The sequence below is a fragment of the Micromys minutus genome, assembly GCF_963924665.1.
Source record: "Micromys minutus genome assembly, chromosome: 13".
Lineage (NCBI taxonomy): Eukaryota > Metazoa > Chordata > Mammalia > Rodentia > Muridae > Micromys > Micromys minutus.
Window position 1 is genome coordinate 38,622,976 of NC_137982.1, and position 22,777 is coordinate 38,645,752.

The 22,777-nt window shown below is 40.3% G+C and overlaps 1 protein-coding gene across 2 annotated transcripts in view; it reads right to left on the bottom strand.

The window, feature by feature from the left end:
- GRB14 (growth factor receptor bound protein 14) overlaps positions 1–22,777 on the bottom strand; it is a 103,693-nt gene that overhangs the window by 49,606 nt on the left and 31,310 nt on the right. Inside the window, exon 1 of one of the 2 annotated variants that reach the window (XM_080928059.1) lies at positions 9,905–10,105. The exons of the other annotated variant lie outside the window; for it this stretch is intronic. Within the exon in view, the coding sequence (XP_080784185.1) occupies positions 9,905–9,967 (63 nt within the window). The 5' untranslated portion in view covers positions 9,968–10,105. Of the gene's footprint in view, positions 1–9,904; positions 10,106–22,777 lie in introns of those variants that run through there. 2 annotated transcript variants of the gene reach the window in all.

Genomic DNA, 22,777 nt, shown 5'->3' on the forward strand with positions numbered 1-22,777 from the left:
TTATTCTGAGCTGGTACAAATAGAGACCCCTAAATAGGTCTCTGTCTGGGGCAATGGCTCAGCTTACTACCAGGTCTGCACACTTAAACGAAATCCTTGAGAACATACAGAGAAGTAGAAGGGAACTAACACCCACAAGTTATTCTCTGACCTCCTAAAACATGTCCACACTACCCCAAACACACGTAGACAGGAAATACATAAATATAAAACAAAAAAGCAAATATATATTTTCAAAGTTACAACTAAAAGGTTGTTAATTGCATAAAGTTCCTCCTTGATATATTTATAATCTTGTATCAAGATAGATTTTTTTTATTCTTAAACATTTGAACGTGTAAGATTAGTTCTATACTCACACTGAGGAAATGTCCTGTGACCACATCTATAGTCACACACGCATGAGTGTGAGAGACAGAAATATTTCTGAGATCATGTGACTTAGAACACCGATGTCAACTTTTTCCTTCAAATATTAACCTGACTGCTGAAGTTAATTTAACTGCAAAACTACATTACTGTTGATATTTTCTAAAATACACAGGACTAATGGTGGGGCTATAATTGCTTTCTGACAATGTTGATTTCCAGTGTAATATTTTAATTTCTCTTTTGTAACTGTCTGATGACTGAGCACTTTTAATACCCCACTGGGGTAGAAATCTTTATATTTTTAGAGGGAGGCAGTGTCTGAAATTACCAAAAGTCCTGCTTATTACCTTGCCAACAAGAGATTATTATTTTTAAAGTCTGGCTCAGGGGACTGGGGTGCAGCCAAGAGAACCAGCCCTTCAGACTGTCCCAAGCAGGAGTCTGAGACTGTCTATCACTCCAGCTATTTTTAATCAGCCCTGTGTGCCAGGCATGGACCAGGCATTGTGGTTTACAAAATAACGTGAGGCTCGGTGCCTGTTCCCATGGAGTTACAGCCCAGGTGTCTACAGTGCTGGGAAGACGGGAATTTGATCTGGGTCAGACTGGTGGTCACCATCAACAGTTCATCTTCTAAATCTGCCTCTTCTCACACTCAAATGTATGAAGAGCTGACAGCACTCAGGGTTATGTATTGCCTGGTAATAGTATTATGTATTTTCAAGGAAAATGATCCACTGTAATTAGGTCTCAATATATCCTTAGAGCCCCAGTGTACTCTTGGGTTAGCTTAGTCACTGTTTTAGAAGTAAGGCTGAGGACATGGCAAGAAACACTAAGTCAGAGGGTGAAAGAAGATTGGCAGAAGAGGTGAGAATTGTCCCATGTGAAGCATACAGGTGAGAGAAGAAAGTGACAGGGCTCTTCTATAGGGCAGGTCATGCAGTGTGTGTTTAGGCTGTTCTGCAGAGAGGGCCATATAGTGTGTGTCCAGGGTGTTCTGTAGAACAGAGCATACAGTCTGTGCCCAGGCTGCTTTGTGGAACAGGGCCATGCACAGGATGTCCCATGAAGCAGGGTGTACAGTGTCTGCCTAGACTGCTGTGCGAAGCAGGGGTATACCGTACTTGTGAGCATGCTGCTTAGAGGAGCGTGGCCATGTGGTAAGCATTCCTCAGCTGGGGCATGCAGCAGATGCACCCCCATTGTTCTGTGACAGGTTTCTGTCTGGGAAGGCAGGCCTAGCCTACAACCCTGCCCTCTGCCATTTATTAGCCGACCTTTCTCCAACCAACCTTCCTCACCCAAAATGGCTTTGACCAGCAGCCTTGTGAGGCTCTTATGAAGATTAAAAAGAATCTGGACTCAGTGCTAAGCAGATCACAGCTCCTTTGATTTCTACTGGTCTATGAGAATGACAGATAGTCTTCCATCTTGCCAAAAGCCACAAGTTGGAGCTGGATAAAGACAATAAAAAGGCCTGGGACCTTTTCACCCTAAGGGATAAAATTCTAAGAGGAATAGAGAGAACAGCCATGTTGAGAAATACCAATGTATCTTGTTTTCACAAAATCTACACTTTCACAAATAATAGCAATTTCCATCTGAGTAGCCCTTGTTTGAAGTGCTTATATGGAAAGTGTATTAGATTTCATTCCTCCCCCTCTGGAATATTGCATGCACAATGAGCTATCCTAAAGAAAGCATCCCTCTGTAAACACAGAATTCATTTATGTTTCATTTACATACAGAGGCTGTGGACAATTCTATTCAGTGTCTTAAGGGATACACTTTTTCCTTGTGACATCATGCGGCTTTATAGAAAAGCTTTGAATCTAGGAATACTTCACAATTGGGTTTTCAAATTAAGTGTGCTCAGCTTGCATAGACGATACCTTTGTTATCCAAGTCCCAATCAAAGATGATTCAGCCCTACAGCAGTACAGCCAACCTGCAAAATGTGTCAACAGCTTTAGCTCCTACAAATCCACAGCCGCTAGCCACCAACGAACAACCCCTAGGACACTGAATGGAACAATAATCTAACTGCCTATCTTGTTGAACTTCAATCTGAGCTCCCAGAATAGCTAGAGGATAGGTAGAGAGACACACACTCAGCATTGCAGTTGTTTGTTTAAGTCCCACGGCAGTCCTAAACACAGTTACAGAAAGTGAGCAGTGTGACACACATTTGAAAAGTGTCCCATTCTTCTGGCCCTGCCCTGGTGGCAGAATATGAAGGAAAAAAGGGTTTTATTAAATTCACTTGCTACAACAACAAGAAAAGTTTTATGGAACAGCTTTAGCAGGAAATTTAAATTCCTGGTGATTATAAAGTTTTTTACTTATTTTTTTTTTCTCACTCAGCTTAAATCGCTCATGAAACTAAAAAAAAAAAAAAAAAAAAAAAAAAAAAAAAAAAAAAAAAAAAACAAAAAAACAAAAAAACATGGTATTTTAAAGCCAAGCAGAGCGCAACATAGTGTCTGTACTCTGAGCTTTCAGGAGACTGTTTTAGCTCGTCTGGGCTACGTATGGGGACCAGCTCTCTGAAAGCACACATACCATCAACACCAGAAGATTCTAAAGCACCCCAACAAATGAACACAAAACACATCTTTATTTTTAGGTCAGAGAAGTAATTCACATTCTCTGGGCTTCTACTGTGTTATGTTTTGTTTTCAATTATGTTGATTATGTTAATTAATTATGTTAATGTTTTTAACACAGTCCTTGCAAATTCAGCATTCTGAGGGACATAGAGAAACTGTACACATGGATACTAAGGTCACTCCACAGGCTAAGGAGAAAGCTAAACTCAGGCTTTCTGCCTCTAAAACACAAAAGCCCACCAACAATGCTTCCTGAAGCCTTATATCTGAAGCAATGAAAAACTGTAAATATAACCCAAACCATGTTCTGAGTGACACCCCTCTGGAGTTAAGGACACACTTAAGTTACCCTAATAAAAATGGCACAAACAGGAAGAAAAGCAAAGTTTATCAGGAATGAGACTGAAAAAAAAAAAAAAAAATAGGAATGATCACCACCTATCCCTCCAAGCCAGACTCCATTCCAAGCCTCCACCCAGATACGTCCATGGCCCTACTTACTCAGAGAAGCAGCTATCTGCCCCACTGGCTCACCTACCATCCCCACAAAGTGGAGAATCCACTTCCTCAGAGGATGCCACCACACTTTGTACATGACACCATCACAATACAGTATCTTCTGAATGCCAAGGAAGGTAGAGGCTCTCGTGGTGGTAATAGCTAGCTGAGCCCCATGCCTGCTCCTCACATACATTGTTCTAAAGAATCCCAGTGCCTTCATTGTTAGGAATATGGAGACCTATTAAGAGCCCCCTTTCCTACACCTATACCTTGTAGAGTGCTGCTTTTGTTTGTTTGCTGCTGTTGTTTTGTTTTGTTTTTTCTAGAAGTTTCATTGGTCCAGGTTTCATATCAAGGCTCTTCATCCATCTGCAGTCTTTTGTTTGTTTATGTTGCTGTTTTGTTTTGCTGAATGACAGATACCAGTCTAATTTCATTCTACATGCTGGCAAGCAGTTTTTTCCCAGCACTACTTGTAAGATGATTGTAGCTGCTCTAGCAGCAGTCCCTTACACTACTAATGATACTCTGTTATGCTGCCAGGCAGGAGTCTAACATGGTGTCCTATGAGAAGCTCCACCCACCAATTAATGCAGACAAAAGCATATACCCACCGCCAAACAATGGTTAGAGTACTTGGGGACTCTTATGGAAGAACAGGAGGAAGAATTGTAACCCCCAAGAGGATAAGAACTCTACAGGAAGACCAACAGAATCATCTAACCTGGATACTTGGGGCTCTCAGAGGCTGAACCACCAACCAAAGAACATACATGGGATGGACCTACCCCATCCCCCTGCACACATGTAGAAGATGTGCAGTTTGGTCTTCATGTGTGTCCCAAAAGCTGTGACCTGTCCGTGGGATATGTTCTCCTAGTTGGGCTGCCTTGTCCAGCCTCAGTGGAAGAGGAAGCACCTAGCCTGGCAGAAACTTGAAGTGCCAAGGTGGGAGGGATACCCAGGAGAGCCCCCACCTGCTCAGAGGAGAAGGGGGATGGTGGAAAGATTGTGGGTGAGTGGGGGTGACAGGAAGGGGGAAGTGAGTGGAATGTAAAATAAGTAAAAAAAAAATAACTGTAGCTACATGGACTCGTGTTTGGGTTTTCTCTTCTCTTCTGCCCTATTACCTTCATCTCTGTTTCTAAGCCAGTGCTATACCAGCTTTGTTACAACCGCTCTGTATATCCTGAAATATAAATTGGCCATCCCTCCAGCATTTTTCTTTTTGCTCAGGATTGCTTTTGGAGTCTTTTGTTGTTGTTATTGTTGTTACATATGCCTTTTAGGATACTTTTGCATTTCTGTGAAGAATGTTGTATTTTGGTAGTATTGCACTGAATCTGTAAATTACTTTTGGTGATGTACAGCCCCAAATGATCAGGAGCATTGAAATAGAGGGATCGGAAGGACTGTAAGAGCCAAAGGACCAGGATATCTGCTGTGAGACAGTGACTTCTATATATAAAAAGGAAAGTGTACCCACAAAATATCAAAAGTGTGATCTCCTAAATAAGACCTAAACAATGTCACCATCAGTTAACAAGTCAACATGGATGACTTGGGGACAGGATGTCTCACAGGTACCCATTTCTAAAGGAAGAGCTCTAGAAAACTAATGACCACTGGAGACTCCTACATGGTTGTCTAAATGGTCAGCCCTATACATACAAACAGCACTAAATGGCTCAACAAGATGTGTGTGTATGTCTGTGTCTGTGTGTGTGTGTGTGTGTGTGTGTGTGTGTGTGTGTGTGAATAGTAATTAAAGAAAAAGAGACTATGAAGTTGAGATGGGACAGGAGAGAGGGGAGGACATATCACAGGTTGGAGGAAGAGAAGGAGGGAAAATGGTGTAAATACAATACACATGTATAAAATTATTAAATTTAATTTCGAAAGAATACTGATGCTAGGGGGAAGAGAAGAGCAGTGTGCTGAGCCCCAGGCCTGCTTCCTCAGTGTGCTTTGAGTTCGGTTACCCACAGGGTCCAGGTACAGCCAGTAAGCATAAGCTCCTGTTTGTTCCTGAGTCTCACATTAAAATGACCGAGCACCGGCCTGCCTGCCTGCCTGCCTGCCTGCCTGCCTGCCTGCCTGCCTGCCTGCCTGCCTGCCTGCCTGCCTTATACATCTATCCTCAGTGCCAAGACTGTGAACAGGATGCCCGGGGATTCACCTTCATTACTCCATAAAAGGGAAGCAGACCCACACCAGGAAGCATAGAACAAGCAAGAGAAGATTTGGTTGCCTGAAGACATTGAGGCACCACAAGATGAACTGTGGATTGATCTTTACCACAAAGCATAAGGAGACAAATACCTCCCCTGTTTCATCCATGCCTTTGGCCCTTTCTCATTACAGAAAGTAAAATTCTGCATATGAGCAGCAAAATACTAAAGTAAAATTGCAAGATAAAATGAGGAAACCTGAATTGCAACAGAAAGAATTCTGAAAACAAATGCTGCAAAACAAAACAGACAGCAAAGAACACCCAACACCCCCCCCAAAAAAAAAAAACAAAAATAAGCAAAAACACACAGAAAAGATGAAAAAATCTAAAAATTTCAGAAGCACGGGATAAAGACAAATAATAGGTACTAAGATTTTAGTATTGCAAAAGGCAAGAGTAAAATCATGTCACAGTAATGTCACAGGACATGTTTGCTGTATCACTCACTACCTTTTCATTTCAGATTAAGACACTGAAGAGAAAAGCAGACAGAGATTTCAGAGAACAAGAATGCATGTACAGCGTGCACAGAGACTTAGACAACGGCATTTTGGAAAGAAAGCTGGGGGCAACCCTGGGAGCTGGAACGCAGAGCACATTGGTGTTACAATCACCTCAAGTGGGCAGGGAAAGGCTCCCTTGCAGGCTATGGTAAAGCTGGTAGTTCCTGGGTCAGCCAGACATGGGGACACATGTTTACTGAGCACCTATGAGTCTGCTCAAAACTTTCGGGGACAGAGATATGATAATGCACCATGATCCCATCTTGTATCAGTGTAGAATTTCCACTTACTAACAAACTTGTGTCTTAAGAAAAAGTCTATTATACAAATTGGGGATTTTTTTTCCTCTTTCATTTCTGAAATCACTTTAGGTATCTGTGAGCTTACTATGAATGTTTTCTGCAAAGGCAGAATGCATAAAGGATGAGAAATTATCTCCAAGCATAATCTGACAAGCAGTATGAATCAAACAGAGGCATCAAATACTGCAACTCGCAGAATTAAAATATGGCATTGGGTCTTCTGATCTTGCAGACATGCAGACATTTTATGTTTTATTTATTTTAAACACCATAATGTCCAATTGCTAATTTTGTGACCTTAAAAATATTCTTCTTGGGGTAATTAATATGCCAGTCTAGACTTTCAGTTCAGGTGCTCCACCCAAGCATGTGTGTGTGTGTGTGTGTGTGTGTGTGTGTGTGTGTGTGTGTGTGTGTTTTCTCACACATGTGCCCATCTCTCTCTCATGTCTCACCTTCTCTCTCTTACACACACACACATACACACAGAGATAGACAGACAGACAGAGAGACAGAGAGTGAAAGGGGTATAACAGCTGCTTTCTACACAAAACTTGTTCTACACTAGAACATTCGGGAGCTGGAGAAGTGCAAAGAAAGACAAAAGGATTAGCCTCCACTAAACCCAGAAGTGAGCTCTGTGCTAACTGTACACACCATAAGCCAATTTCACTTACAGACTGGCTTCAGGACATAACACACACTTAGGAAAAACACCATGGAACTCACCAAGCCTGGATTCTATTTTTAGTGTTGTCATTGACCTTCTGGGTGACCTTGCAGAAGGTACTCAACATCCAAGAGACTCAGACAGGGGAAGGGAAAATGAAGGAGGAGAAGTGGGAGGAGGGGGAAGAAGCCATCTAGTAGATAATCTGAAAAAAAAAATGCTAAGGTAAAAGATTCAGAGATCTGATGAAACATTAAAATTCTGAAATCAGTGATCTGCAATCATTAACAGAATTAGAGGACATTTTCGTTTCAATCTACTAGACAGATTTTACCAGACCTCTTCCAGGCTCTGCTCTGTGTAAATGATTATATTTCAAATTCAGCCTCTAATCACTCCAACAGAACCCCAGGGCCACATCAGAAGGACACACTGACTGATAAGAATCCCTACTCAAGAGCCTTTGAGAGTTTTCAGAAATGTCCCTGTCCTTTCCCGAGATAGGGATTCCAGCTGCTCAATTGTCTGGCAAGGACCACTCATCCAGGCCTTGAAGCTCTGTGCAAAATGTGTGAGCAGAGCCTTCTGGAAAAGCAGAGAATTTGCACTCCCTGGCAACATTCTAAAGTGCTTGTGTTTATGTGTTTATGTGTATGGTCTGTAGGGGAGAACCAAGTTGAGACTTAATGAAACACATGCTAACTGTAAAATTGTTTAAAATTTTTAGGGCATATGAAAAATGGCAAGTATAGAAAATTCTTATATCTTCAGAGAAAAATCAAAATAACAAACAAACAAACAAAAAATCTCAGTAATTTTATGACCATAGCGGGTAAATGACTTATAGTCAGAAAAGTGGAATTTTCTAAAATTAAGAAAAAAAAAAACAAAGTTTTCAAACCAATTAGGTAGACAAATAGATCCTTTGGGGGTAAAGTAACAGGAGAAATGGCCTAAATATATTCAGAAAACAAGGATGCGCTGGGTTGTGGACGTGTACACTCACATAACTGGCCTTTGAGAACTGTTATATACAATGTGATAATGGCAATCTGATAAGATATTTATTAAGAAAGCAGAAGAAGTTCCAACTCTCCGCCCCACCGTGTTCTCCTATTCAACAGACTGTGCTAGAAACCGTTTCCCAGCCAGGTTTGGCTCCTACCTACTCCACCTGTGCTAATATTAAGTTTCTCAAAAATGGCGGCACATTTTTTTCATTGTTCCATACTGTCTGGTGAAAAATGGGCAACTTAAAATCTCAGCTAGTACCAAGACAACGTGAAATCTACCCTTAGGGTCACAGACTACCATCCCCCAAATCCTACCCCTGATAGCAATCACCTACACCTGAGCTGTCCACACAGATCAGAATGGGAACTGGGGGTGATTCGCCAACATGCTTCCACTAGTAAGAGAGCCCAGACAGTAACGGACCATAAAACAAAACACACGGTAGAGGTTTGGTGATCCTGTGTAGTGCTGTGAACTGGGTAAAGGAGTCAAACAGAACAGGACTGGACAAACATTAATGTGCTTTCCCCAAATGCCTATCCCTCAGAGAACCAACACTGCCCTTAAATTTAAGCAAAGATAAAGATTCAAGCTCAAAGCAAAATGTTTTAATTATTTTCTTAAAGCAAAAGAGAGGCAGGAAGGAAAATAAAGAAAAATAAAGAGCACACGGTGCCAACATTACACCAGTGCCATGTAGGGTGGACTTGGTAACTAGTAACTGACTGGCTAAAATAACAATAATAATAAGCTGAAAGCTAAAATTAAAACCAATTAAAACAAACAGTTTTCTTCTAAAAAAATTATTCTTGGTTGTTCAATCTGTTCTGTTTCAACTAAGTTAAAACATGACCTTTGGCTTAATGGAATCCACTAATAGTTAACAGTTAACTTTTAAAGGGTTGAGTAGAGAAACACTACACTCTCTTGTGCCACTAGAACTAACCAGTTTTTGCAGTTCCATGCCTTCGGTCCCCACGACACAACTGCGGTTCTGTAAGTTTGGAGCATCTAGTCGTACTGGCAAGAGACGCTTACTGTAGTTACATTGCAAGATACAGACACAGTCTTACCAAACGAAATGCCCCAAGTAAGATATGAAAGTATTCTTCAAAAAAAATACAATTTTCATACATGAGCTAGATTAATAATTAATAGAAATCCCTTTTCTGGGAGAATGTAATGGGAAAACTTTTCTTGAGCAAACAGAAACCCCATAGAAATGGGCAGACACATGAAGATAACCAGCTAAACTCTTACATAGTCCTCCCAGTGAGGAGGTGGATGCGTTACCAGTTACACACACACACAAAGAGGCTACCCCTTCACAAATTCGGAGCACAGTAGCTGGCAGGTTTCCTGCTTAACTAAAGGCAGAAATGCCCGAAGTTACAGAAGGAAAGGATAAAAGGGAGAAGCTTACAGTATGCACAAAGTCATATCGGGCAGTAATTGAGACCGGAGGTTTTTTGCATGGAGGTATTTTTACCACAGAGATGTTCTGGCAGCATCCCCCCTCCAACTTTGAGTCCAACAATATGTCTATTTAAGTACCTCCAGCCTCAATGTATTCCACTCTTTTCTCCTGGTTATGTAAGCTTCCAAGTTATTAGCATAGCTACAGTAACGGGGAAATAAAGGCAAGGACTTTGCAAGGAAAACTTTCAAGGACTGAAGAAGCAAACTAAGCCACCTACCCTCTTCTGTAGAACTATTGGTGTGATTGCAGGCAGGGTGACTCTTCTCGCGCTCAAACTCATGTTTGTCCTTCTAGAAGGATCCCTCTCAGAGATCGCAGACGAAATGAAAGGAGTCCTTGATGGGTACTCCTCGGAAATCTCAAGGCTCGGTGCGAAGGAACTCTAGGGAAGTAGTAAATGTCACCCTGCTTCTATGATCCCAGGCTACCCAAAGCCAATTAAGGATGGCTGCAGACAGGACAGGGCTGCAGCCAATCACGGCTCCCAGAACCCCGCCTTTGTCCTTGGAGACTCATTCGGATACTTTTGTTTATGATATTTAAAGAACCAGATTAACAGGCATCTAGTTCCCTTCATTTTTTTTCCAAAACAGTGCAATTCAATGCCATCTTTGTTGACTGAGCAGCTGTTTCACTTAAGCATTTCAAAGCAAGGCAGAAGAGAAACTCGTTACATTTTTCTCATACATTACATTAGTGATATACGTTAACGTGTATCCGTATGTAAGGGAGCCAAATTTAACTCTGCTACTCACAAAATTCATAAATTTTGGTACCATCATGTGTGAGGCACAGAGAAAAACCCTCACTTAAAACCAGCAAAGCATTTTAATTTATGCCATGAATTTCAGTGCTAGATTTAACATGAAGGATACATATCATGTCTCAGGCAGCTAAGATGTTTCTACTATGAAACTTCCCCCATCTGTTGAATATTACCTACTAAGCACAGAGCTGGAAATCAATATAAATAATATTAAATAGAAAAAGAATTCATGCTCTCTGCTCTGATCTTCACACATTTGGGGAAAGCAGAGGTTTGCATAATTTAGCATACTTCAGCATATTAAAACACTTTTAAAAACAGCTGCCGCTCAAAGCTATCTTAAACCTTTAATAACATTTAGGCTATTTTTAAAAATAACTATCACTTTTATTGTGGTATGTTAGGGGTTAGAGGAAGTTGGCAAGTAAAACATAAAACAAAGACTAATCCTTAACAAGGAAATTTCCAATAAAGAATGAAAAAAACACTAAAATACACACACACACACACACACACACACACACACATACACACACACATCCTGCATATAAACACTAATCTGAGTTTTCACAATGGTAAAAGGTAAAAATCAGTCTGTACTGTCACAGTGGCAAAGCCTGCTGCAAGATGGTGTTTCTCAGCAGCAACCCACAGGCCAGAACCTGCTCCTGTTGTGAAGGCTCTGTCTTCTGCAGAGAGTTTCAGGATAGCCTTATCAATAAAGGCAAGTGGGAGCAGGGATGGCTATGCAGACACACAGCTTCCATGTCACTATAGCAACTGCATCCATGGAGGGGGGGGTAATCAACAGGGCAGGTGGGAACAGGGATGGCTATTCAGATGCACACCATCCATGTCACCGTGCCAACTGCATCCACAGGGGGAGTGCATCACAGCTTCACCTGAGTCTGATTTCTGCACAGGCTGAGCTCATATTCCTCATAAGGACTCCCTACTATGAATTCCAAAGCCCAGTGTCTCCTCAGCTCAGTGTCTATGAGAAGGGCCACTAAGTGTGCTTAAGGTAGGCAGTCTCAAGATAGGTCTAGTTTGGGATTATCAGTTTATCCTTATCTAGTTAGGTTTATCAAGACACATGTTATCAGCATATCTTCATTATATATATTATAGTGTGTACCTGAATCACATTCACCCCCCATGAGACTCATCTGTCTCCCTCTCTTTTACACTAGACCCTTCTTCCCCTCAAATAATACCTTACTTCTAATTTCATGATGGTATTTTATTATGCACATGTGTGTGTGCATGCGTGCATACTTGTGACAGCACATGTGGAGTGGTCAGAAAACAGCTTGTAGTCTTCTGCCCCTGACTAAGTGGGTCCCAGGAATTAGACTCAGAACCTCAGGGCTGCCAGGAAGTACATTGCCCCACTTCAAACCTTCATGGTGTGTGTGTGTGTATGTGTGTGTGAGTGAGAATGACAGACAGACAGACAGACAGACAAAGACAGAGACACACAGAGAGATTCTCTTTTTAAGAAAATTATTACAGAAATAAAAACTACCACCTATGAAATAAAACGTTCTCATATAATCTTGAGCTAATGTTGACAAAGCCTTCAGTATATACATAACTTCAAGAAGATTAATCAGTTTCCACCTTGCTGTCTCTTCAGTTTCAGTGTAAACAGTATCAAGTATTGCTTTTAGTCTGAAATATCTTATGGGTGCTTCATCAGAACCAAAATTATTTATTTCACTATATCCCTTGAGAAAATGTGTTGTGTGTCCACTTTCTTAGATAATATGTATATTATCACATAACTAGGTATATTAGTAAAAATATTAAATAACAAATAGTTAATTAGGTATATTATTAAAATAACAAATAATATATAAAATAACACATTATGTGGCCACATTGTTAAATACTAGGCATATTATTAAATATTAGGTAGATTATTAAATAATAAATAAGAAACTAAGATGACATACACACAACCAGGTGGTCCATGTTCACTAATTTCCGCCAGGTGCCCATGATGGCCTTTTAGTTAGTTTAGACACAGGTTAAAATTTTTACTTTGGCATATTCTTTTCATCAGTATGAATTTCCAATAATTTCAATCATTCACTACACTGCCACCTGAACTTGAAAGTCGTCACAGACAAGATTAGGTTAGGCCCCATGGCTGATGCTTTCAGAAATGTACTGAAGAGCAACAAATCCAAGTTTGTATTTACACTAAACGGAGGACAAGATTAAGTGTTGAGGAAACCTTTCTTCAATTCTTGTTAGAGACAGGAAAGACTCTTTGAGAGAGGCCTCTTATCATCACAATTGCGATTTTCACTTGCAAACATTTTCTTAATATGGCAGAGACAATGGGCATCATGGAATAGCCCTGTATGTTTTTTGCTAATAGTTTGGCAGAGCATGGGTAACTTTTATTCCACTCAAAAGATATCAGATTAGGGTTTTGGCACAGCTGTAGAGTACTTGCTTACTGTGGGTAAAGCTTTAGCCTCAATCCTCCGGGTCACTCAAAAAAAAAAAAAAAAATGCACATATCAGCATTTCAACTGAAAAATAACAAAAACAACTATTATCATGGTCATTGAAATGAATAATAAATATGTTTCGGGGACTGTGCTACTTTTAGTATTTAAGTGTCCCTCCTACAAGGTAGCACTGGTTATTCACTGGGAAAATAACGCTGGAAGAATAACAGCAAGGAAATGGTTACATGCTGTAAACCAGCTTATGAGTTCTGCAACCCCATGTACCAATAAGCCAGAACAGAACTCCACCTGGACTTCTGCCAGAGCCCCACTGTCACTGTGCCCGGTTATTCCCATTCTGAACTACATGGCTTAATCCAGATTGGCAAAAGGAGTGCTCTTCTCACTTCAATTGTTTCTGATGGGCTTACCCATCCCTCTCATTAACTTGCTTAGTAAATTTATTTACTGTGCCCCTTACTATATGGAAAGAGAAGTCGACGTTACTTTCCATGGGAGACTTAAAGTTGGTCAAATTCTAATCACTATTTGCCAATGGAACTGACAAGTTAGTCATCTCAATAGTCCAAGGGACACGTGGGCAGATGAGGATGTTTGAGAAGTGTCAGCTGACTAGTAGGTAAAAGCCCACCCTTTGTCCCTCTACACACTCAGCAGCAAAAGCCACTCCCAGAACTCCACACGGTCTGCACCCTACCTCTGTCCAGGGGGTTCACCAGGTCTCCAACCCTCACAAATCTTTCACAGTCTAAGCAAAGCCACACACTTTCCAAAAGTTTTATTTTTCATACATCTTTCAAGGGCTTCTCCTTTGGTATAACACAAGTTGTCTCAGAACCAGGTGGTAATGGCATCTGAGAAAAAACTGCCATGTGTCAACTTCTCATGAATTTGTTGAACATTATCCATATTTATCTTATTCTAATAAGTCTGTAAAGCAGATATGTTTCAATCCCATTTCACAGATTTAAGTCTTGTCTGGCCTCTATATATATGTCTTTAGCTCATAGTACATCACTGGAAATTTCGGCCCATGTCTCCTATGTATGTGTGGTTTCAATCACACTGAGTATAACTTCATAAAAACAGGGGCATGTCTAACTTCTATTACAGCCTATAAACTGTCTATACATAAGGGGACAGGTGTAAGGAGGGAAAATACTTTTTCTTTACTAAGTCCTACATGTACCTTTTAGCCAAATAAGGTCTTGGCCTCACCTCCAACAGGTTTCTCTGTCCCTTCATCCATTTTTATGTACTGTGCTACTGTGCAACCCACCTGAGGAAAAGTATAATATATCCATATGCATTGGCTCCCTCAAAGACGCAGGTCAAAGTTCACTCATCCAGAAAGTTATCCTTCCATCTCAGTCATAGAAGTTACTGCTTTGTACATTTTTATATATCTACTTCTTGTGTTCTAGTCTGTGCTTAACAGGGCATTGGTGATATAACCTATAAATTCTTTCACAAACTCTAGGCAGTTCTGCCTAAGAAAACTACAATACTTATAGGTGAGGATCAGGCTCCAACTCTCCCTGCTCTTCCCAGAATGCCCAGTAGAATGCTCTCTTGTGCACAGTGGATGTTATCTTCATGTAGAGCCAATAGGGAAAGAATGGTCACTCTGGGCACAAAAATCAAGCCTCCTTTCTCATCTTAACTAATGGCTAATTCTGAATAAAAACACACATGATCACATGACTTTGGGTACTTTTTTGTTTTTATTTGTTTATTAAGACAGGATCTTACTTTATAGCTCTGATAGGATCTTTACGTACCTGGCACTCAGTATGTAAACCAGGCTAGCCTCTAACTCACAGAAATATTCCTGATTCTGCCCCCTGAGGGCTGAGATTTCCTTAATTTTTGACAGTCTTTGGATGGCCACTGGCGTGAATGCTTAATCCTCGTGGTCTTCTGAAAACACACGGTTCAAAATCAGAATGTTTCAGCAGTCAGCATGCATAGCATCTGCCTTGATAGGAAAAGTCAGAACCTCTGGTTCTATCTGCATCCATTGCTCTTTGAAGATACACTACTGCTTAGGCCCATGACGTGATGCTGCATCACACCTGGTGAGCCAGGCGTTACCCACAATGCTTTCCTCTGCTTCCTCCAGTGGCTATTTCCTTTCTTTGAGAATGCCTAGAACATCTCACCAGTTTAACCACTCATGAGAATTTCTTCTTAAAAAAAATTACTGAGTGACTCATGGAACCTTGGAACAACAGGCATCACGGTGTGTATTTCATCCAATTATCTGAAAATGCCTCCACCTGCTCTACCGAAGGTTGCTCCATTATCCCTTCCTGTCAAGAGGGTTTATTATCTCAAGATGGGTAAGTGGGAAGAAACCTCTTAAACAATGTATTTAGTTCTGTAACTGGTCGTAAATAAACTACAGAAATCTTAAAACCGTGAAATAGTAGATAAGTTCCCCAAATGGCAAAGGATTCAAAAATGAATGTAACTCCCTGTGAAAAAATACACAGTGGTTCAAAAAAAGTTTGACAAAATAGGGGGTAAGGCAGTGAGAACGGCCATGCCAGGCCACGAGGAATATGGCTCTCATCTGCAGCATGAAGATATACAGTATGGTATAGATTTTATTTTAGTGTGGAAGATGATCTATATTTTATCCAAGACTGCTATACAGAAAGATTAATAACATGAAATACCTAACAGAAAAATGAAAATCACCAGTTTAGGAAAAAGGCAAGCTTTCAGAGAAACCAGGGAAGTGGAGACAGCAGAGGAAGGCTGTCTCCCAGACACAAAACCATTAATATTGTTTCTCTACATGAGCTTGCAGCCTGAGTTGTGATCCATAAAGTGCAGGCCAGAATATCATATCTGGGGCTACACGTCTTCAGGTTTTATTTTCCTGGAGGCTTTTCTTAAGAAAAAGTAGACTGAATACAAAATAAGTACTCACTTTTCCTCCCATCCCCTCAAAACTGCAAATGATCTGATAAGAAGGTTACAAAGGAGGGGCAAGAGAGCTGAGGGAACATTGTAGCTGAGAAAGAGGGTATCTCCTCCTTTTGTCCCAGGATGGGTTAAAAAGGATGCATTGTAGAGAAATGAAATGAAAGAAGCTCTAAACCTAGAAGATCCTTGGAGTGGAATTAGTTAAAAAAAGAACACACATACAGAATCAGAGTGAATGCTTTCACATGAAAAGTGATAGAAAAGATTCTGAGAGACTCGGAGAGATGGAGGAGGACTTGAGGAAGTGAGGAGCAGAAAGATGAAAGGAGGAGGTCCTCAGCCTATTCCTAGCCTCAGGATAAAGATCCTGGAAACACTTTCACAGTCCCAGTGCTTGAAATAAGGACTTAACAGAACAGAAATGCAGCAGAGGCAACCCAGAGCCTCCAACAAAGCTGTGCCTTAAAGATGCCTAAGTAAGGTGCCATCACGTTGGAAAAACAGAAGCAAGGAACATCAAATTTACACAAGCAGAACACGGGCATTTAATTACAGCACATTAAGTTACCCATGAAAATTGCAATTACAAGCAAAGAGGTGACAGAGACAAAAGCAGACAATGGCTAAGAAAAAAAAAACCTCATTGTTTATTTTTTGAAAAACTTTCACATGAACAAACTGGGCTGACAAGATAGCTCAGTGAGTAAGAATGTTTGCCAACAAGACTGGCACCAAGTTTGACCACAGGGCCCATAAGGCAAAGAGAGAGAATAGACTACAAACTGTTCACTGACTTCTACATGCACAGCATGGCACAGCCCCCCTGTCCCCAGACCAAAAGACTTAAAAGACAAATCTACACAGAATAAAATAAGAACAATGGGAAAGGATAAACATAAAAGTTAAACATAAGAACATTTTCATAATATGACCTTAGCATAAACTTCAAGGACTTGGTCAGGGAGGCTCCTGAGGGACCCCCTGAAGCAATTTAGGCAATTGCTACTACTGTGGGTTATACATCAAAAGTATATGAAAGAAAAACCCTACAGCTGAAGAAATCATATAGAGGACTATATAGAAATATCTCACTGTGAGTAAGAAGTGTCTTGTCTGCTGGCTGTCTGTCATAGCACAAGGAGGAGCTATGCAACCTGCTGTGAGAGAATTGGTATCGTCCATCTTACTCAGCCACGGATTCTGGGCACATTACTGACTAGTCAGGGGATATATGCTCACTACAGCAATAGTGGCAAATATGCTAAGGATGTAACCAATCTCTTTCCCATAGGTTTGGCACCAGCTTCACAAGAGGGAACTCAGGTATAGTATTCAAAGTTCAATCAAAACACCAAGGCTATGGAAGTCACCAGCTATGGTGGGGTTACTGTTCATTTGACAGATGACCCTGTTATCCCTGTTAAATTGGCTTCTAAATCACTGAGTATGTCTGTGCCTTTAGTGTGGCTCTTTTCACAGTGGTGAGCAGTTACTGTGAAGACTCATAACTGGTCAAAGGGATAAAAAGAAACAACTGTTGAATGCTCATGTAGAAATAGGACATCTATGTCATGCCCTCCAGTGTGCAGTAAGTAGAGAAGGAGCGACAAGAATATTAGAGAAAGGAGAAGGGGATAGAAGTGTGATGTAAAACACTGACTTCTATACATGACGTGGTCGTTGCATTCCTGAATTTACAGCAACCACAATTACTTGCAAGATCTACATAAGACAAGAGACCTCAATTATTCTGTTAAGGAGCAGAAGGAATTCACGAGTCTCACACCTCACTGAGGATTCATACCCAGTAAATGGTTTATGAGTTTAGGGATATAGCCATTGGTAGGGTGTCTATTCTCCTATAAAAGAACCCTCACCCATGTTGCTAACAACTCTAATGAAACTAATTTCATTATAAAACAAAGTAATAAATAAAAACAGAGAGAGAAAAATGAAAGTAGAGGGGACTTGTTTGGGGGTGAGTATAGGACAAATGTAAGAGCATAAAAATTACACACACACACACACACACACACACACACACACACGCACACACACACTTACTAATAAAAAAGAAAAAATAAAACTCACACAGTTTCTCAGAAAAATCTTTACAGTATAATCCCTCCTCCAAAAGTTAAATTCTTTGGATAACTAGCAGGAAAGTTCTTATAGCTACTAAAGGGAAAGAGAAATCCACCCCTTGCACATTTTAGTGGATTCAGATTGGTAACCTTGAAAGAGTCATTCTCATGAAACACTTGAAGAAAAAGAAATACGGGGGGTTATAAACAGAAAGGCTCATTACTGAGAAGTGCAGCAGTGTTTGGAAGTTCACAGGCTAGAAAGCCTTATTCCCCTGGGATCTTGAGTTTGCTAAAAAGATAGGCTGCAGCAACCAAGACATGGGCAGAAAATACATGAAAGAGCCAACGGGTCTGGAATAAGCAATGAAATTAGCTACGGTACTAAGGTTTAATCACCTGTTAGTGTATTGTCAGGATAAATTGCAAAGAGCATAGACCACAGCTGAATGGAAACAGAGAAACAAGCTCTCTGAAAGAATGAAAAGGGATTGAAGTTTCAGGAGGAAGAGCATGGTACGCAGCCCAGGGCTGAGTCCCTTGGAATGTAAGGTCAAAGACGGTAAGGTGGTAACTCCCAGGGGAATTGTACATAACTTACTTCAGAATGCTAACATATGCTGGCAGAAAGAGGAGGTGTCCGGAAAAAAATATTAGCTTTAGGATTGATCTTTGGAGAAAGTGATGATTTCAAAGGTTATTTAAAAGCCTCTATCATATTATTACTAATATAAGTGTAGTAAAATGTCAGCTTTCCTAATTTAAAAAAAAAAGCACATGGTTCAGAAAAGTACTTTTAGCTTTTTTAGTGTATAAGTTGAAAAATGATAGAAAGTGACAACAATAACGTGTCAGAAACACTGCACCACTAAACTTGCCGACCAAAAGGAAACGTTTTCAGTTTAACCATGAAGATCACTTCTGTTTTATTCTAGGGAAAAGAGAATTTTCTCCTATGAACCAGAGATCCACAAGGTCTGAGACAGAAAGATGGGAGAGACTTGTAGGGCAAGGAAGAGAGGAACAGAGGGTGGAGCGGAAGGAAAGAGGCCTGACTCTCAGGCCATGGGGAACTCAGGGTAAACAGCACTCAACAGGAAAACAAGAAAACAGGACAGTGCACATTGGTGTGATCCTCACAAACGAGAAAGTGGGGTGACTGTGCAGCACACATTTGTAAGGCAAATGAATGCAGGTAAATGAGAGTCAGATTGCAGCAATATATTATTAATAGACTCTTATCCAACCCTCTCCAAGTGTGAATCACAAGGGAGTTAACAGATATAAATACAAACATCAACCGGCTAACATAATCAGACTGAATTGCCCTATATTAGACTGCAAGGTAAATGTATATACTTTCTTTCTTTACAAGAAGCTGACTTAAGAAAAAAGTCTTCTCATGTGGTATTCAGAATGAAACTCTGGTCATTTAACCACGGAAACAATCTATCCATCTCTCCATATACACAAAGTAATAAAAAAGGAAAACTCACTTTTTAAAATGAGCTATAAGATTAACTCTTGGCATCTGAAAAGCCTGACTCTAATCATAACATAATTAAAGTGCAATACATTTCTATTTGGCGTGAGTACACTGTCCCTCCCTTCAGACACACCAGAAGAGGGCATCAGATCTTGTTACAGATGGTTGTGAGCCACCATGTGGTTGCTGGAAATTGAACTCAGGGCCACTAGAAGAGCAGTCAGTGCTCTTAACCTCTGATCTATCTCTCCAGCCCTAAAATGCAACACATTATGTCATGAATTATATATTGACAAATTTGTTTTGTGACTATAATTCATAGCCATAATCCATCCCTATGAAAGAAAAGTGAGAATAGCTATATACCAGTCAAATGCAGTGTACTCGGGCTACAGAATGCCAGGCAGCAATAAAGAGAACTAAGAGTCAGCCCATCAAAAAAGCACGCCAAAGTATAGTGTTACAACAAAAGGAAGTAATTAATTAATAAGAGTTGTTTAGTAAAATCCTCATTTGCATTAAATAAAAAAGCAAAATTGATACGTTGAATGGATACATCAATGTAAGTTTAACACTGGGAAAACCAAGCCAATTTTTCTTTGGCAATCCTATTCTCTAGGGAAGACAGGAGGAGTGGAGGAAGGTATCATTATGGTAGGGCTATATCTTTATTTATTGGCATATATTAGCATATATTATACAAAATAATAGGGTTCATTGTAACATTTCCTTTTGTGGCTATTTTAATATATTTATTTTTGTGTCCATACTTTATGTCATGTATAAAATGACTGAGGGGCAAGTACTCAATAAAACAGAGAGCCTTGAGTTCTGCGAGCCGGAAAACCAGCAATGGCTTATTTTTCCTATCTTTCTCTTTTATTTCTATTATTTTTTCTTTTGAAATGGTCTTATGATGTACCCCTGGTTGGGCTGGAACTCACAGAAATCTACCTGCCTCTGCCTCCTGGGTGCTAGGATCAAAGACATGTGGCACTGTGCCCAGCTTGGCGTTCTCTTAAGTCACCCACATAGCATTTGCCCCTGGAGGGCTGCCTCTGGTGTTTATATGTCGTGCATCCTGGGATCCCATTCCTTTAACATGCATTCTTCCCAGGAGGGAATCATCATATTACCAACAAATTTCAGAGGTGATTATGAAGCTCTACTGGCTGATTTGGTGTCAATTTGACATAAACTGGAGTTATCACAGAGAAAGGAGCGTCCATGAGATCCAGCTGTAAGGCATTTTCTCAACTAGTGATCAAGTGGGGAGGGCCCAGCCCATTGTGGGTGGTGCCATTCCTGGGCTGGTTGTCTTGGGTTCTATAAGAAAGCAGGCTGAGCAAGCCAGGAGAAGCAAGCCAGTAAGTAACATCCCTCCATGGCCTCTGCATCAGCTCCTGCTTCCTGACCTGCTTGAGTTCCATTCCTGACTTCCTTTGGTGATGAACAGCAATGTGGAAGTGTGAGCTGAATAAACCCTTTCCTCCCCAGTTTGCTTCTTGGTCTTGATGTTTTGTGCAGAAATAGAAACCCTGACTAAGACAGAGGCCATCCCATTTATCTTTGGACCCAGGAAGCTTGCCTGGTCTTCTTTTATCAATCTGTCATTTCATGGCAAAAAGATGAGCATCATCCTGTAATGGGAATCTCTGTGTCCCTGTGCCACTGGGATCTTGGTTCACAGCAGGCTTGTGGTGTACACTATATGAAGAGTCCTCTCTGAGCCTCCTCCTTCAAACCAGTGAAATAGACTCACCTTGACTGGACAAGAATAGAAAATGTATTTTCTTCTTTCCAGATACAAATCCCCTAAATGTAAGAGGCCATGTACTATAAGAAACACACAGGTAACTTGTGAGCTCTGGCTCACAATAAACAAAGTAAAACAAGGGGTTTGACCGCAGGGCTCTAGAGAGAAGAGGGGACACAAAACTGGAACCTATCACTAGTGCCAATGTTCTGCATAGCTTCAAGACTCAGCTAAAGTAGCATGTTAGCATTATCAACAAATGAGAATCTAATGAAGACTCTCAGAAGCAACAGAACATGACTACAGCTATGCTTCTGAAAATGCGAGGTGGATCTATGTGAGAACCTTATAGATCCCATTGTTTATTATATGGATATCTACTCTATGGATAATCCTGTCAATCAACATCCTTCTCCCATTTGCACATACACTTGCATCCTCTCCTTGGGATTAACCTCTGTATTTGCCACATAATCCATCAGCTATACTATTTCAAGGGCTTTCACAAACAAACCAGTGCTACCTTGAAGACCTGAATCATGTCTAATAATCTTCGTGCTAAAAACAACCTAGACATCACTGCAGGAGCCTGAGGTCTATATTTAGATTTGAGTGGCTTGACTGAAAGGATAGACTCAGAGCTGCACAGCATCTGAAGAGGAGAAAGATTGACATAATGAGTCCTGACCCCTCCTCCCAGGGATTATCATTTCCCCTTTATAATGGTGCAATTGAAGACCAAATATGTTAGAGGTTAATGCTTTCAAAATCGCAAGCATAATGGTTGGCAAAATTTGGACTCAGAAGGGGAAAAGAGAAAAGAAGAAGAGCAACAAAACATATCATGTTCTTTGCACTGAATCAAAGACCATGGGTTTGAGTTTAAATGAGTTTACCAAGGACAAAGCAGCAATCACTTTTTTTTCTAAGCACAACAATTTTAGCATTTTAAAGGGAAATATCATAATCCCAACAAGTAAAATCTACAAGGCTTCCAGAGAAAGATTTAAAAGCCAGTAAATAAATCAAAACAAAAAGTCTTACGCACAAACAGAACTCACATTGCAAGTGTTTTCTGTTTGTTTGTTTGGTTGGTTGGTTTGGTTTGGTTTTTTGTTTTAAAATCTACAAAAGTCAATATCAGATGACAAAAGATTCAGAGTTTCAAAGTTATGGGAGAAAATTATTTTAAACTTGCAATTCTATACTCAGCCAAACTATGAAATAAGAGGCATCATCAAACAAAGGTGTCCTGTAGAAGAAGCATCTGGCCACTGGACATTCATTCATTCTGTATCAGGCACTGTATAAGACAGTTCTCACATCAGGGGGGATAACTTCTCAAGTCAATTTCTCTTTCTCTATATAAAAGAAGTGTCCTTTACCAAATCATAAAAATAATAAATTACTGTATTGGGATGCCATATTCCTCACTGTGTTTGGCTGCAACATCTCCTGAGTAATTGTCTTTAAAATATGTCAGCATTATAATGTTGTATTGCTTGCAGTTGCTAATTCTCTTACTATGAACTAATAATTCATACTATAATCAGTTAAAGCAAAAGGGGAAACGAGTCT